At 32.7% G+C, this 17,002-nt stretch overlaps 2 protein-coding genes across 5 annotated transcripts; both read left to right on the top strand.

The window, feature by feature from the left end:
* On the top strand, positions 1–3,943 carry LOC124844052 (Cytochrome b561/ferric reductase transmembrane protein family). The gene is made up of 4 exons (XM_047320909.2): positions 1–282; positions 363–414; positions 518–714; positions 3,482–3,943. Exons 1-4 carry the CDS (start codon positions 130–132, stop codon positions 3,803–3,805), a joined length of 726 nt encoding a protein of 241 aa, XP_047176865.1. The 5' UTR covers positions 1–129; the 3' UTR covers positions 3,806–3,943.
* Positions 3,944–7,613: 3,670 nt separating this feature from the next.
* LOC124844045 (SLH domain protein) lies at positions 7,614–13,054 on the top strand. 4 transcript variants are annotated; one of them, XM_047320902.2, is made up of 11 exons: positions 7,614–8,078; positions 8,144–8,227; positions 8,326–8,487; positions 8,978–9,063; positions 9,636–9,724; positions 9,836–9,939; positions 10,027–10,120; positions 10,194–10,269; positions 10,375–10,480; positions 10,900–11,431; positions 12,479–13,054. In XM_047320902.2, exons 1-11 carry the CDS (start codon positions 7,877–7,879, stop codon positions 12,570–12,572), a joined length of 1,629 nt encoding a protein of 542 aa, XP_047176858.1. In that variant the 5' UTR covers positions 7,614–7,876; the 3' UTR covers positions 12,573–13,054. The 4 variants fall into 4 exon arrangements, with proteins under 4 accessions (XP_047176858.1, XP_047176855.1, XP_047176854.1 ...); XM_047320899.2 differs by having other exon boundaries at positions 8,326–8,496; XM_047320898.2 differs by having other exon boundaries at positions 7,615–8,078; positions 8,326–8,496; positions 8,975–9,063.
* The last annotated feature ends 3,948 nt before the right edge of the window (positions 13,055–17,002 follow it).

Below are 17,002 nucleotides of genomic sequence, written 5' to 3'. Positions count from 1 at the left end.
CATAAAAAAAAAATTGTCTGGGAAGACATCTATTTTCAGTAGAATTTTTGTTGAAAGTGTTGGTGTAGTGATAGCTAGTTCACCCAAACGAAAAAGGTGCAGTGTCGGCAAGAGCGAGTGTGAGTGAGTATGGGCACTGTGTATTCTCCCTCGCTCCTTGCTCTCCTGTTCTTGGCTAGAGTTGCAGGTCTTGCAGTGGCAGTGCTCGTACTCATCTGGGCCCTTGCCTTCAAATCTAGCTTCCTCACTCCTTCACTATCCCAACAAGACCTTCTCTATGCAGTACGCACACATACCTCTTCTTTCTTCCTCCATCAACACTTCCAAAAAACCTACTCAACTTCCTTTTTCTCTCTTTGTAGGTTCTTCATCCTCTCCTCATGGTCATCGGCTTCATTCTGTTAAGTGGAGAAGGTACGCTTTTGCTTATAGTTTTATTTTCAATTTCTGTTACTTTTCACCTCTAAAGAAGCTGCCTTAGCTTAGCTTTTACTGGTTTGTGGGTTTTGGTATGCAGCAATTTTGGTTCACAGGTGGTTACCTGGATCGAGGGGCTTCAAGAAATTGGTGCATTTGTGGCTTCAAGGGGTAGCTTTGGGTTGTGGGATCTTTGGGATTTGGACAAGGTTTCAGGGAAAAGATGGGATTGTTGCAAATTTCTTTAGCCTCCATTCATGGATGGGTTTGGTTTGTGTTTCCCTCTTTGCAGCCCAGGTATTTGCATTTACTACTCCCTCTTTCAACATTTCTTACATTTTCATTTTCCTGCACTGTTTATTTCCTTTCTTATTTCATTTATTGTCTTGTTTCAGTAATCTAAAGGAAGAAAGTTAAACATTTTGAAATCAACTTTTTAGTTTAGTTTAGTTTAGATAATTTTTGAATGTCATTATCCTTCGCACTAAGTAGGTGTTGATGATGAATGGCATTGTGGTCCTACTCTCTTTTGAGTCTTTTCAGAAGAAAGGAAGAGACGTTGCGATTCAGTTCGACTGCTCTCTTTCTTTTTTTGTCATTTTTTTCATTGCAAAACATCCGAGGTTGTGTTTCTAAAATTTTTTTAGTAAAATCAAATAAGATACTTTTGCATTGAAAAATAATATTTTATCACACATAATTTTTTTAATTTGAAACTACTCTTTCTTATTTTTTACTTTTTTCTTTTTCAAAAAATTATAAAAAATATACTCTTTTATGTATAATGCTATCCTTGCTCTTTTGCATTTTCTATTTTCCTTTTCGGTAAAATAAATTCATCGGAGGATACTTCACAGGCATAAAAAAGAAAGAAAAATCGTTAAATTTGAGAAAATGTTTCTTTAGCTGTGAAATGGTATCTTATTTTTTACTTTATTCTTATTGTAATTTGAAAATAAAACTCCATTGAATTTGATGATAAAATGTAATAACTGCAAACCTATTTAATATATCAAACTTTGATGTTTGGGTACATCTTGCATATTCTAATAAGGATGCATTATAGTCATGTAAATCTACTATCTTATAATAATTTAAAAGTTAGGAAATAATGGCTCCTATTTGAGGGTGGTAACGTAGAAGCAAGCAGGATAGTGAATTATATAATCTTAGGGAAGATGACACATTCACATACACCTATGAATATGTCGGAAAACGTTGTCGGCCAATTATGAGTTTCAATTTGTTTACATTTCCAAGGTGGGCTCTCTCCTTTATGTTGATTTTTGGTAACAAGTGATTGGGCTTTTGGTGCTAAGTGTAGGCAATTCTTTTTTTATTTTTATTCTCACCTCTATAATTTATTCTTTTACCAATTTTTTATAATAGAATAATAAAACCAATCTTTAAAAATTTTGCTTGTGATTGGATAAGGAGTATGATAATTTTCAACAAATTTAAATATATTTGAATTGTTTAATTTTGTAGGTTTTGTTAAAAAGGATAATATACTTTGACAACATTTTTTTGATAACATTTTAACACCATCTACGTGTTATTCTGTGATTGATCTATGTTGGTGTTTATGATTATTATTATTGATTGTAGAGTAATATTGGACCAATCACAAAATGACACTAGATGATGTTAAAATGTTGTCAAAAAAATTGTTGTGGAAGTATCATTATCTTTGTTAAATTAAAATAGTTTAAATTGGTTGAATTTTAGTCTTTTTTTTTGTTTGCTTAGAATTTTTCAATTATCATCAAATAATAACAGTGATGTTGATGGGAAAATAATTCTTCTAAACATTGACAAAGAGTAATAATCATTAAAAGAAATAATTGGATACTTTAATGCACGAAAAATAAAATTTAAAAAGTAAAAAAAAAAAACTACTGACAAATACTTTTTCTGTTACCACTTTTCTACATTCCTCTAATTCCTCATAAACCTTTTACTATTGCAAAGTGAAAAAAAAAAAAGGTTCAATTTTTCTCTTTTTAGCAACTTTGATGTCACTTTCTACTTTTCTTCATTTATATAATCACGATATTAAAATATTATATATAAGATTAGGATTCTCTTGGAAGAAAATACTGCATAAGCTCTTTCGAAAGAGAGATATAAAAGTAAAATAAGTTTTTCTACAAAATAAAAGTTAGTTTATCTATAAGTTGAAAAATAAATTTTGAAAAAGTTAATAGAAAATAACCTTTAAAAATTAAATTAGGTCGAAGTCAAATTTAATTTATATATATTTTTTGTGTTGGTCTCTTAAAGCTGTTTATAAAATAACTTTATCCAAACAATTTTTTAAATGATTTTAAAAAAGTTTATCCAAAACAATTTTTTGTATGCTTTTATTGCTTTTTAATGGAAAAATTCACGCATACATCATGGTTTCATTATCAAATCATTGAATATTTAAATTAATAAAATTCTTATAAAATTTGTTACACTACTACCAATCACTCATGTTTAACTTTTGTAATAATTATGCATGAAAATTATATTACCATCTAATTATTCTAAATATTTTATTTTCAATTTCTTGGCTGAGTCTTAATTGAATGAGTTTTAAATGATATATATCAATACTTTATTTTATGCAAGGAATGACTTGCAATGGTATTACTAATAGAATACATAAATTTGTCTTCACCATTTGATGAAAGTGTTAGTGTTAGATTCTTAGTTGATAATGAAAAAAAAAAGTTACAAGTTATTCATCCCTCAAATGAGTTATTTATTAAGGTTGTATTTTTAAATCTGATCCAACTCTATAAAATTAATTCCGTAAAATCCTCTTTTTATATAGTATAAAATTAAGTTTAATTCAATCTTAGAACTCACTCTAATTTAATCTTATTTTCAAACGAAGTAGGTTTGTTTCTATGATCTCTAATAGTTACATGAATTATTAATCTAAAAATTTCACTTGAGAAATTAATAGGATGTTGTCATAAAATCTATAATATATAATTAATATTTAAAATATATGAAAATGAAATTACTGGTTATGTATAATGGATGTTTTATTATTTGTTGTGGACACACACAGTGGGTGATTGGGTTCTTGAACTTTTGGCACCGAGGAGAAGGGCGCAGGGTAAGGATAAGGGTGTTACCATGGCATGTGTTCCTTGGTCTATACACCTATGCATTGGCAATAGCAACAGCAGAAACTGGTTTGTTAGAGAAGGTAACATTCTTACAAACAATGAGAAATGTCTCCAAGCACAGCACTGAGGCCATGGTGGTTAATGCTTTAGGTTTGGTTCTTGCCCTCCTCAGTGCCTTTGTTATTTTGGCTGCTGTTTCACCCAAGTATCAAACCATTCACACCAAACTTTTGTACTCAGATACTACCACTTTCTCATCTTAATAAACTGCATTACACACCAATGTTTTCAACTTTGTTAGAGACAACTGTAAATAAATAGGTTTGATCAGAGATATTTTCATGAATTTCAATATTTTTAATTGATTATTTATTAAGAAATGTACTTTAAATTTAATTCAATTCCACGTCTATTTATAAAATAAGATTTTCATCCATTTATATATTCTAAATTGAGTTATCTTTTTGTCGACGTAGACTTTCAACGACTTTCAAGGTTACTTTTTTTGGATGATATGAAACATGTGAAAGACAATAACCTTGTACTAAAACTTTAGCTTTTGTAAAGTAATTTTGAATAATTGAGTTTAGCAAAAACGAGTAGTTGATGGGAACACACTTCTTGTCGTGTCATTGACTAGAATCAAAGATGATAACATTGACTGTTATATAAAACTTAACTAGGGTTTTTACATAGAGATTACAAAGTTATTTCAAAGAATATTACCATCATGGTTTAATTATCATATACTTAATGTGATAATGTGTAATCCTTTGTCCTTGCTATCTCTCCCCCTTTGGCAATATAAAAAAACATAAGAGCAAGCAATATAAGATTAGATATAAAAAAACCAAAGTTAGTCATACAAGGATAATGTTCAAAACAATACTTAAATACAGTTAAATTGTCAAGCACGAGCAATAGAATAAATCTAAAAGAGCCCAAAGTGACGACGGAGATAACCCATGTCTTTCTCAAGATGAGCAACCCGATAATCAAGAAAGTTGAATTGGGTACCAATGAAAATGTGAAGATCACATATCTCATTCATAACATTTGTGAGAAGGGCAAATGAGGCATCCTAAGGTGGTGTAGACAGTGTCCACTCATTAGAAATAGGCTAAGGGTGGTCATGTTTGTGAACCCATTAATCATCGATATTTTTAACATAACCAAAGGATGTTATGAGAACAACACCAATTTTGGACGATCACCTTAACCTTCACAAACAGTTCATCATCAATAGGAATTTGAGAGTGCTATAAGAACCTGGTTATGAGGTATGAATATGGGAGCAGTCCATTGACTCATAAGGCCTTAGTCATGTGATATTTGATGAGATGGACCTAATTAATCTCCCTTTCTATTAAGAGTGTTAACAAATCTTCTTCAGAGGTTTAGGCAAGGTTAGTGGCATAGGAAAGCATAATGTGACAAGTTATACAGTGCATTACACGACATTCAACTTTCATATAGCTAGAAAATAATCTCCTAGTAATGTTGGCATTCTCAGTACTGAAGATGCAAGAAAACACTAGAAGGGGGGATTAAATAGTGTTTCCACAAATTTTTCGCAACTCGCAAACTGATTATGATGTACGTAACACTTGTGAATTGTTAAGACTAGATTGGTAAACGTTATCCTGAAAGATCGTTTACATAATCAACTTAATGCGTCCAATGTTTACATGTGCAAGTAGTAACCTTATACGGAGTAAAGCATATGGAGTAGAAAGAGCGTAAGAGGTTTTAACTAAACTACATCGTTTATCAATAAACTAAAACACATGAATGTTATATACTGGTTCACCTGTTAAGGCTACATTCAATTCTCCTCTAAGTTAACTTAGATAGTTCCATTAAATATTCAATGAAGTACAATTAAGTGTTTTAAACCACTCCTGATGTTCCTAGTCCTATTGAGTAACCATTGTTACTTCTAACTGGTTGAGTTTAACTCACTCCTGATTACGTAGTATTATTCACTACTCCAGGTGGTCCTAGTCCTATTAAGTTTTATAGTGTGTGTGTGCCAAGTTTTTTGGAGTGTTGGTTGGATTGTTTTCTTTATTGTTTTCTGATAAATCACGTTGTTGTGTTGATTGTTGTTGAGGTGGTGGATCATATGTAGTCTTACATACTCTTCAGTCGCGATGTGATAAAGTCTTTGCTTTAGTGCGACCACTGTTATGGTGAACAAACAAGTCTCATGTTGGTATGTGAGTCTTGTTTTGGTGAATATGCAAAGCCTATGTTGGTGCGTGAGCCCCATTTTAGTGAACAGAAAAATCCTACGTTGGTGCGTAGGTCCGATTTTGGTGAATTGGTTATGTGTGTTGGAGTACGGAAAACAACATATAATGACAATGGTTAGTGGTGGTGACATGATTTATCTGGATAAAAGTTTGGATTAAGAATGTGTGTTGTGTTGTGAAATGGCATGATGTAATGAACTTATACCTTATTAGATTATTGTATTATAATAATTATATTATTATGTGTTTTTGGGATGTTGATGTTATTATCTCACCTTAGATTTGTGGTGATGATTTTCACCTACGATGATTGTATTGTATACGAGAACATATAATATTACAAAAGATATTGATGATGATGTAGATCGAGAGAGTGAGAAATTATTTTCAGGATTTTCAAACGTTATTTATTTTAAATAAATTATTTTGAGGAGTTTTAGTATGATATTTCAAGTTATTGATTATTATTTTCACATATTTTTATTTATTTCATGATAATAAAATAAAGATTTAAATGTTTTCACTATAACGTGACACTCTGATTTATCTTAATCAAATTTTAATTTTTTATCTACACATGACATCTAAATCATAATGTTACAAAGGTCATCCCGATCTATTTTTCTTTGTGTGATATTGACCTTTTTACTACCCTTAATAGGTGTAATTTGTTTATATTTCGTAAAATATAATTTTTATGATTTGGCAGTGATCTCTTTTTGTATTATGTTGTTTTATTTTTTATTTATAATACTTTTTTATGTAATAACAAATTATAAATGGATTTGGAAGTGTAAACATACTAACAAAGTTGATGCCTAATATTATATCAAGAGATTTTAATTTATATTTAAATAAGAAAAAATAGTTTTTTTTATACAGAAGAAATTTCATTTTTATGTCTCCATATTATTTTTTAATTTTATATTTTATGTGACTATTTTTTTTTAATTTAAACCATCTTTTATGTAATCCATTTTTATTTAACTATTTTTAAATTAAATAAATATAAGTTATTTAGAAAATAAATAAAAACTATTCACAATAAAATTGTAAATATTACTTATATTTATTTTTATAATTATAATTTTAATATTTGTTTGTTATAAAAAACACATGCTTATGCTTACATTAGTATAAGATAATTAATATGCTTTAACGGTCTATTAGCAAGATATTTTAATTTAAGACAATTAGTATAAATGAAATTGAGATAATTAATTTCATTTGTTCTTGATTATAAAAGTATTTGCAATCCACACAATATACATGGATTCTACTTTAACATCAGAAGTGAAAGTAAAGTTGAAGGGTTAAAAATAATAAGGTTTAATCCTTTAGTACATCCCTATTTATGTACGAATGTCTCAATTGGGTCCTCGTTTTTTAAAGTGTATCAAAATGGTCCTTAATTTTGAAAATTCATATCAATTGAGTCCTTTCCGTTAAGTTGGCTGGACGGCGTTAAAAAAATTCATGAGTGGATGACCGTTCGTTCCACACTGGACGACCGTTCGTTCTCTGGTGGACGAGCGTTCGTTCGCTGATGGACGAGCGTTCGTCCGCTGGTGGACGAGCGTTCGTCCGCTGGTGGACGAGCGTCCGTTCGTCATCTCAGCATCCACTCATCAATTTTTTTAACGCCGTCCACCCAACTTAATGGAAAGGACTCAATTGATATCAATTTTCAAAATTAAGGACCATTTTGATACACTTTAAAAAACGAGGACCCAATTGAGACATTCGTACATAAATAGGGATGTACTAAAGGATTAAACCAAATAATAAAGAAGGCTAATAAAAAAAAAGAAAAATTGTTGATAAAAAAAAGACAAGAAAGATATGCCATAGCAGTTTTGAAAGGTAAGAGTGTTGTTCATGGCCATTGGGTTTAGCTAGCGGCGGTGTGACAGTTGTGGGTTACCACCGCCACCGTGTTCATTCTTTAGTTGCCTCGTCTTGCTTCTTCCACTCTCACTCTTCCCTTCACCCAAACGCACCGTTTCAAACTTCCCCCTCGATCGCATCTCCCTCATCAGTTAACACCCACCCTAACCCTAATTCTTCGTTCCCACCAAAATGTGGTTCGCAACATCCTCCCCTTCCTTCCTTCTCTTCCTTCCCACCACCATCCCTTCTCTTCCCCATTCCCTCCGCCCCCTCTCCCTCCCTCGCCGCCCCCTTTCCGCCTCCCTCTCTTGGGCGCCTCCGTCCGCCGACCAGTCCGATGACTTCCGCGGTTGGGCCCTCCCGGAGGCTCCTGCCCAAACCGACAACAAAGGTAGGTTAAGTTACGTTAGGTTCTCTTTCTATATATCGCGTGATTCGAACTTGTGTTGCGTGCAGTTGCAGTGTTTCCTTCTTATGCAGTTGTGGGCTTCGGCACTTCACTCGCTCTTCTACTCGCTTGTTTTGCTGCTTCCAGGAAAGGTAGATTGTACTGTCGTTTAACCTTCGGCTTCGGGATGTGTCTTTTTTCATCTTCAGTATTTTTTGTTCCTCTTTTAATGAATGTGGTGTGCGGTTAGGTTTTGATTTTCGATTCGCGAGGCCGTTGCAAGGGATGTGGAGTGACGTGGAGACTCGGCGTTGTCAAAACGACACCCCGGAGTTTGACGTTTCTGGTGGGAGCAAGTCAACGGCGTCCGAGGCCAGCACGGAGGACGTGCCTGATACCCTTACGGAAACTGGTAAATACGGTAATGATTGGTTTTTCTATTGTGTTTAATCGTAGTGTTTAGTGATTTATGGGCTGAATTAGTCTTTGAAATTATGAACACCGATTTGGTTTTGAAATTACGAAAGTATCATACTAGCTATTGAATTTATCAAACTATTACAAAACGGAATGATTAAAAGGATCAACGGTTGGTAATTTGATAAAGGTTTTTTTTTTTTTTTTTGTGTGAATCGGGATATCTTGTTTTTATGATTGGAGTTTATGAGCATGGATTGATTTGTTTTTGAAATTACACAAACGTCATTGTAGTTTCTGAAATTACCAAACTAGTCCATCATTTTGGTCCGTGATATTACAAACATAATTACTGTAATTGACAACGATTGATATTGCAGGACAAAAACTGAATGGTACATACAGATTTAGGGACTAATTTGGTGTATTAGCTCTAATTGTTTCTATAAATATTTCATATTGTTTTTTCTCTTGCATACCAGTAGCTGTAGAAAAACCTGAACGAGTTGTGATCGCGGTTTCTGTGGATTCTACCCAAGAAGAAGCATTGTCAGTCTTAAAGTCACTGAAGGTTTGTTTTCAGAAGCAATGTTTTCAAAAATGAATTTATACTAGTAGTATCTGCCTATGCGGTGTTAAACTGTTGATGGTCTGTAGAACTTTAATTTCAATATCACCTTTTCTTGGATCACTATTAATGGGAAACCTGGATATATTTGACTTATGACCTTTGCTCTCTACCTTATTTAGTTCAATCTACTTGCAGTTAGGAAAAAATGCTCCATCATTTGCTTTAATTTTGGTTATGCTGAATGCTGCTCCTTACGTTTGTCTAACAGCATATACCACAGATAAAGCTGGCAAGAACCTAGGTCAAGTAACAGAGAAATGTTAATGTGGATAAACGATTATGATGATAGAAATTGATTTATTTTGCCTCTTGGAATTGGAAAATTGTACATTTACTGTTACATTATGTTTTGGCGTACTTAATTGCTGCTTTTTTTGTGGAATTCATACTTGTAGTTTGTTGCATAATATGTGTGTTCTGTTGTGTAATGCAGCACTGAAACCATGTGCTATTTTTTATGCTTTGGTTGAGTTTTATTAGGAGTGAAAGTGTGTTTTTGCTGACATGTCTAGATAATTGAAGATGACGTGGAAGCCAATGAACTGTGTACCAGAAGAGAATTAGCTAGATGGCTAGTTAAATTGAATTCATCCTTGGAAAGGTTAGTAGTTCCTGATACATCATGCATGCAACTTTGCAGTCAGAAATAATCTTAAATTTGTAGCTCTGCCTGCCTTCCATTTCATTGAAAATGGATTTCCCTGTCTTCCAGGAATCCTAAACACAAGATTGCTCCTATAGTATCACTTTCTGGGTCTGTAGTCATTGCATTTGATGATATTGGTATTGACGACCCGGACTTCAAATCCATACAAGGTAAAATGTTGCAACTCTACTTTAAACCATAATGTTTCACTTATGTGCAAAAATTTGAATGTTTTCTTTTCAATTTGAGAAAAAAAGTTTTAGCAGAAGCCGGTGTGATCCCCAGTAAATTATCTTGGAACAACAGTAGTGGATCTGACGGTCTTGAAAGCATGCACTTTTTTCCTGATAGGTATATTTGTACTCTATCCTTCCATGCTGCAGAATCAAATTTTGTTTTACTGAATTTAATATGTGCACTGCAGATTCATCTCACGACAAGATCTAATAGACTGGAGAGCTCAGTTGGAGTATGATTTCTTTTCTGGGGTAACTGACCAGGTATGCTGTTTTCAAAAGTTTGGTATTTGGATAGTTTTCAATGTTAATGATTAAAACTTCACCTTCTTGTGGTAGCACTAATACCTTCTCTTTTTTACAGTCCAGATATCAATTAAAAAAGCAGGTTATATGGATGTGAAGCGGGTCACTTCTCCAGCAGTTTATGTGGACATGTTGGCAGGGGATAGGAGTATACTGAGAACAGTGTTTGGTATCACCTCTCGGGCTTTTGCACTATGCATTGACATTTATTTTTGTTTTGTTGATAACATGGGGTTTCTTTACGTGTTTCTAACTGCAATGTCTTGTTTTCAAGGATGTAAAACTTCTATAGTTTTAGATATGTTAATCAGAAGTATTTCATTTGATTAAAAGTTGAATTCAAATTCAAATTTAGGTAAATGGGATAGGGGAACAAATTAAAACAGGTTACGATGGTTATTCTATGTTAAAATGTTGAAGACAAGCTGAGATGCATAATGAAGTTAGAAACAAAATGTTTGCACAGTAGGCCTTGAATAGTAAAGTTGTTATATATTTTGTTTAAGTCTCAGATTATCACCGTGTATCTAAGAATGCCATGATGAAGAATGATAATAGGAGGAATCTGCTGTGAACTTATGTTAACAGGACAGAGCAAGCGATTTCAGCCAAACAAGCCTTCCACAATAGCACAAGCGGCAGTGGCTCTGACAAGTGGTAGGATGAAGGAAGCAATATCGGCTGAACTGTTGAGAATAGAAGCCGAACATTCTTCCAGGCAGGCTGAGGCAGAAGAAATCAGATCTGAGTTGCTTAGTCGCGGAGACATACAGAGGTTTTGGGATGAGAAGCTTAATGATGAGAAAAACCGTGGTTTAGATGTAGAGAGGCTTTATCATATGGAAGTAAAGAATTTGGAAGAAGAGGAGATCAATCAAGATAAATTATATACCGAGTATTTGAAAGAAAAGTCAGCTATGGATTGTCAGAAGCAGTTGCTGCTTAGCTTGAAGAAAGAAGTTGATGAGATATCAGAAAAAGTTGCATCTGAGAGAGTCCTATATGTAGATGAAAGGCTTGTAGTACAGAATTTGCTTAAAGATTTAGAATTCAAGCTTGAAGAATTGCTTGACACCAAATCCACTCTAGAAGCTGAAAAAGAAGCTCTTCAGATTCTTAGGTAATTTCTGACTTAGACTTATTAGCGTCAAACACAGGTATCTATTTTTACTTATGGCTTTCCAAATGACAATTTCAAAATTTGGAGGCTTCTAAAACCAGGTATGGGAGTTAAAACCTTCGGCATATTAACTCATTTGTTTGATATCACTTGATTTAGTGTGAACACATGTATCCATTGTGATTTATGGCTTTCCAAATGTCAGCTTCAAAAATTAGAGGCTTCTAAAACCTAAAGAGGGGGAAGGTTTGGGAATAAGTTATTTGGTGTGAACACATTGCTCTGTGATAAACACGTTCCTTGTAGCTCAATGGTTAGAATGTTTTCTTTTGTGAAAGTCAATGTGGAACCCAGTAATTTGAAGCTAAATATTTGAAAATTTAGTTTACTATGTTTCTGTTTGAACCAGATATTTTGAGATTTATTGATGGTTCTCAGTCACGATTTGGGAGGACATTTAGGTCTAGACTGTTCACTTTTTTGGGGGTTTTGTGTATGACGTCTATACGTCCATGCCTTGATCATATCTTGGGAATTCCACTTAAGTGATCTGTGATTTTCTTTTTAAGTCGGTAACCATAGATGGCATTGTGCTGCATAGGTTAGCTACCCATGTGTCAATTCCATCAGATTCTTATGAGAGTCAAAATTTCAGTCAAACTGTTTTACATTAAGTGCTTTTCAATTATTTCTTTGGAAGTTTAATGTAGTTCTACCTGCGCATCTCACTTTGCTTTTGGTTCAATCATGTTCCTGGTTGTGGGTATTTCTCTTATTCTTAAGTAATTCTTGTCTTTGATTCCATTTATATGCGTAATCTAGCATAAAAGGTTCTGGAGTATTGCTAATGACGAAGATTTTGAAGGGAACTAGTTATCTTTCTGGAAACAAATTTTAGTAATATAGTAGTACTTGGTTGGTCCTGTGTGTTAGAAGTATCGCCTGCAGATTTGACGTACAAACTAGTAAAATTACTTTCACATGGTGAACCTGCTATGTTATTGTATTTGAATGAGGTGAGTCTAATGAATAATTCAAATGTTGCAGATCTTGGGTGGAGGACGAGGCAAGGAGAAGCCAAGCTCGGGCAGCTGTTCTCGAAGAGGTAGGGCGAAGATGGAAATGGGATGACCAAGCTTGATTGGGGACACGTCCTACAAAATGTAAATTAACTTATCTACATATACACTAGTAGCATAAATCCTTTAGGTGTGAGAGCGGAAAGGGTTAAGGGTGATGATGAACTTCATCCTTCGTTGTTATATACACATTCAAAAAGGAAATTGTTGATGAGAGTTGTTTTAATTCCCGTGGTCCTAAGAGATTTTCCATCCCTCTCGTGAGTCGGATTGGGAGGGAGGAGGGAACACAGCCCGTCTTGTCTTATCTACTCAGTTCTGTGTCGATCCAGATTACCTATTTTTATGTTTTGGAAGCTTTAAGTGGAATAACTGCATAATGCTGGACATCTATACAGGAGATGGCCATTTTTGTTCTCCAGTGAAGCCTATTCTATTTTAGTGTGCTTTCAATTTTTGTTTTTGTTCTAATACTGTGATAATAGATGAAACCTTGATCTGTTCTATGGTTACCGTAAATGAGAAAGATTTATATTACAACTTTTATACGTTTTAATATTGTTAGAAAACTTTTATACGTTTTAATATTGTTCGAAAACTTGTATCAGTCTGACTGTGCTTGGATTTACTCGATTTGTGTATCTTATGCTAAGATTGTGCTGGACGAAACATATTTAATCAAGATTCTAATTTTAAGTATATCTTAGTAATTCGTTCTAGACTTGTATGAGATACGCAGATAGTTAGTTTAAATCACTAATAAACCAAATCATTTCGAAATCTTGTCTAGTATGTATTGTTCTAGTTTGATTATTATTCAGTATTATATTAATAATAATCAATTAAACATGGATAATTATTTTTATAATTTTGATTGGTGGTAGAGTCTATAAGGTAACATGTTCGTTACAGTATGAATTATATTCAATTCATACAATTTCTCATTTTACGTTATTTAGTACATACTGTTTCCCATATTTTACATCATTTGTTTGGACGTTCCTCTGTAATGAACTCTAAATTTGTTGTAAAATATTTTCTTCTTAATAGCTCAGTACAAAATCTTTTCTGACCACCTTTTACTTTGAGTAAGAATATTTCATGTTTAACGTTGAAAATTATCTTAGCCACATTGGTTAATGGTTATGTTGAGAAGTCAGACATTTTCATTTTCATTAAGATATGAATCCAACTTCTATAGTTAAGATAAAAAAATTACTGGAAATACATGGGCTAACAATGTCGTTTTGTAAACACAACAAGCCTCCTCGAGTTTCCAAAAATAAAAAAATGAGAGATGGTTTGGCCCAGATAAGGAGGCTTGTTACGAGTTTCATAGAACAAATAGAGCAGTTAATTCGAAAAGGGTACCATGTATCGGAAGAGAGAACCGACATGTGAAGAAACTGAAAAGAATGAGGGATATTCGCACGAGAAGTAGACCAAAAAGAAGAGTACGAAAATCCCCAGCGGGAGACCTCAAGACCATTGCAGGAGGCTTTTCAAGACAATATGTGATGAAAATCAACCTAAGGGGTTACAATGAGTAATTGGATTAGTAAGTGAGTTCTTGTCTTTGGTTTGATTTGATGTGAGTGATATATATATATATTTATATATATATATATATATATATATATATATATATATATATATATATATATATATATATATATATATATATATATATATATATATATATATTATGTTGATGTGTGTTGGGAGAGTTGTTTGGATATTGAACATTTTTTGTGTGACGGTGAATATATTTTTCTTATTCTTGTGATAAAATTACATGTTTCTTTTTTATAAGAGAAATTTACAAATTGGACTATAAGAGCGATTATAAGATTGACTATAATATAAACATCAATATTACTGCTAAATAATAAATCTGCATAAACAAATATATAACTTCTTCAAATTTCCTAATAAATAACTTGACATTCTTCATCATATATAGAAAATGATATTCTCATTATATTTTCTAATTTTCATTAAACTTTGTGAAGTTCTTGGGAATTAAATTCTTGTCTCTCTCTTTGGTGCATATGCGGACCATGCATAAACACGACAAGTAGATAAATTACGTTTCTAAAGCGAAATTTCTAGTTTTGTAATCTATGCATCGTGCACGTAAGAATCTTCATACGAAAGGAATGAGGAACACAATGCAACGTTGTGGCCTATGTTTGAGAGGCCGCATGGTTTTGGATGGTATTTTGGCCACAAATGGGTGTAGAACCCACCAAATTAATGTACACGATTATGACATTTTTCTTCTCTTCCATGTGTGCTTTTTCTATTGCATATTCTGTACTGGATCTCTTTCCATAAATTACTTTTGTAAACATTTTCAGAGGATAGGAAAAATAAAACAAAAATTCTTTAGTTTAATTTATGTATAAATATAAAATAAAATTTTAAGAAATCATATGAATTAGTTTATATAGTTAATTTTATAAAAAAAATGTTTTACTTTTATTTTTTTTCCTCTTAAAAGTATAATTATGAAAAAATTTGTTCCAACAGACCTATAATCAAGTAGTTGTTGCTATCATTTATTGTTGTGGATTCCTTGTGCAATTCTAGAACTGATATATGATACAAGGGGTGAAATTTATTTAATATTTTTCACTATTTCAATCACTTGTATTGTTCTTATTCTCTCAACATTACATTTCCACCATAAAATCTTGAAATTGTTATCAAAACCTTCTTTTTAGAAGCACATGTGAACATTTAAACCCACTTTGCTTCAAAATTATGTTGGGTGAATTGACGAGGAGATCCCTATAGGTTACACAAACACCACCCAATTATATAACTTAATGGGTCTTTCATCATCTTTATATAGTGCTATATGTTTCAACATTATTCTCTCAACATTACATTTCCACCATAAAATCTTGAAATTGTTATCAAAACCTTCTTTTTAGAAGGACATGTGAACATTTAAACCCACTTTGCTTCAAAATTATGTTGGGTGAATCGACGAGGAGATCCCTATAGGTTACACAAACACCACCCAATTATATAACTTAATGGGTCTTTCATTTGTACCTTAACGGAACTCAAGGAGGAGGTTCCTTGTGGGTTACACAAATACCAATCACATCTGAGCCAACTATATAAGGGATTGACACCACTCTTTACCCAAAACCTTAAGACAATGAGTTAATGGGTCTTTCATCTTTATATACTGCTATACTTTTTCATTTATATCCAATGTGGGACTTGGACTCACACTTGGATTTCCAACAAATTCATCAAAAATGGATTCTATAACTAGTAGCTTATATCATTTAGTCTCTTGGATGATCATCATGATTATTTCTAGCATACCCTTGATCATTTGGACCATTTAGTCCAAGTTGATTAACTAGACAGTCATACGATACAGAGACCCCCAAACCCGATAATATTGTGATAGGCACATGGATTTGTTGTGTAGATGTTGATCGCTACAGGAGACGGTTGTAACCGCTGACTATGATTCTAGGGGATGTAACAGTTGAGGGAAAGTTACAACGGTTGGGAAGGGGCACGTGGTGTATCAATATTCATGCATCTTGAGAAATAAAGAGTTGTCGATGTAAATTGTTAGATCCTCTTTGATCCAAAGGTTGAAGGCAGTCCATTGGGGCGTCCAACTATAAATACCGGTGGAACTCAACGTCATTTTCACCATTGCTCCAAACCTTCTCTAAAGAATCGAGCGTTTATATCTCTTTCTCTCTTTCTAATTTAATAATGTTGATCGTTCTTGTGTCTTCGTTTGAGGAGTTTGAGGGAGGAGAGATTAAGGATATGCAAATGGTGCATAGTCATCATCAATGTCATCAATGAGCTCTTTCATTTTTGGATCAACCAAATAGGACATAACATCAAGAGACGAGACAATCAATATAAACATGAATAATGTTGCCGCGGGAGATGGTGATCTTGGTTAGAGTTATGGAAGATATCAAACACTTAAAACTTGTCATGTGTAAAAAGAACGAGCGAATCTTCAACGAAAAATATATATATATAAAGAATTAAATTTTCAGTATTTTATGAATAATTTTAAGAAAAAATACAAAATATTTGACAAATTTAATATCATTAATTAAATTAACTAAATTTCTTTGTATTAGGTGACAAAAGGAATTTTATATATAAATTATATTATTATCTTTTAATAAAATCATACTAGACATTACATTAGTATATACAATATGTAAGTTAAAAATATGAAAGTTTAATCAAACTTGTAAAAAAAAACTTTTGTAAAAGAACTAAACAATCCTAAACATAAAAACTTGGTATCTACATTGAAAAAAAAAAAAAATGAAATCCTATCTTAAACTATATTATTATTACTATTGGAAACTTTCCTCATCAATATTTTTACTTTTCTTTGTACTACTATAACATGAAAGAGCCAAATTTGGCTTTGAACCCAGAGAAAAGAAAACACGTGGCCATGCAAGGAAGACACGAATCCAAA

The sequence above is a fragment of the Vigna umbellata genome, chromosome 3, assembly GCF_029865625.1.
Source record: "Vigna umbellata cultivar VRB3 chromosome 3, Vumbellata_1.0, whole genome shotgun sequence".
Taxonomy (NCBI): Eukaryota; Viridiplantae; Streptophyta; class Magnoliopsida; order Fabales; family Fabaceae; genus Vigna; species Vigna umbellata.
This window is presented reverse-complemented; position numbering and strand designations above follow the sequence as displayed.

Coding starts and splice junctions, on each gene's coding strand:
- LOC124844052 (XM_047320909.2), top strand. CDS start 130: ATGGGCACTGTGTATTCTCCCTCGCTCCTTGCTCTCCTGTTCTTGGCT. Junction 283..362: donor AACAAGACCTTCTCTATGCA/GTACGCACACAT, acceptor CTCTCTTTGTAG/GTTCTTCATCCTCTCCTCAT. Junction 415..517: donor CATTCTGTTAAGTGGAGAAG/GTACGCTTTTGC, acceptor TTTGGTATGCAG/CAATTTTGGTTCACAGGTGG.
- LOC124844045 (XM_047320898.2), top strand. CDS start 7,877: ATGTGGTTCGCAACATCCTCCCCTTCCTTCCTTCTCTTCCTTCCCACC. Junction 9,064..9,635: donor CAGTCTTAAAGTCACTGAAG/GTTTGTTTTCAG, acceptor TGACATGTCTAG/ATAATTGAAGATGACGTGGA. Junction 10,121..10,193: donor ATGCACTTTTTTCCTGATAG/GTATATTTGTAC, acceptor TGTGCACTGCAG/ATTCATCTCACGACAAGATC.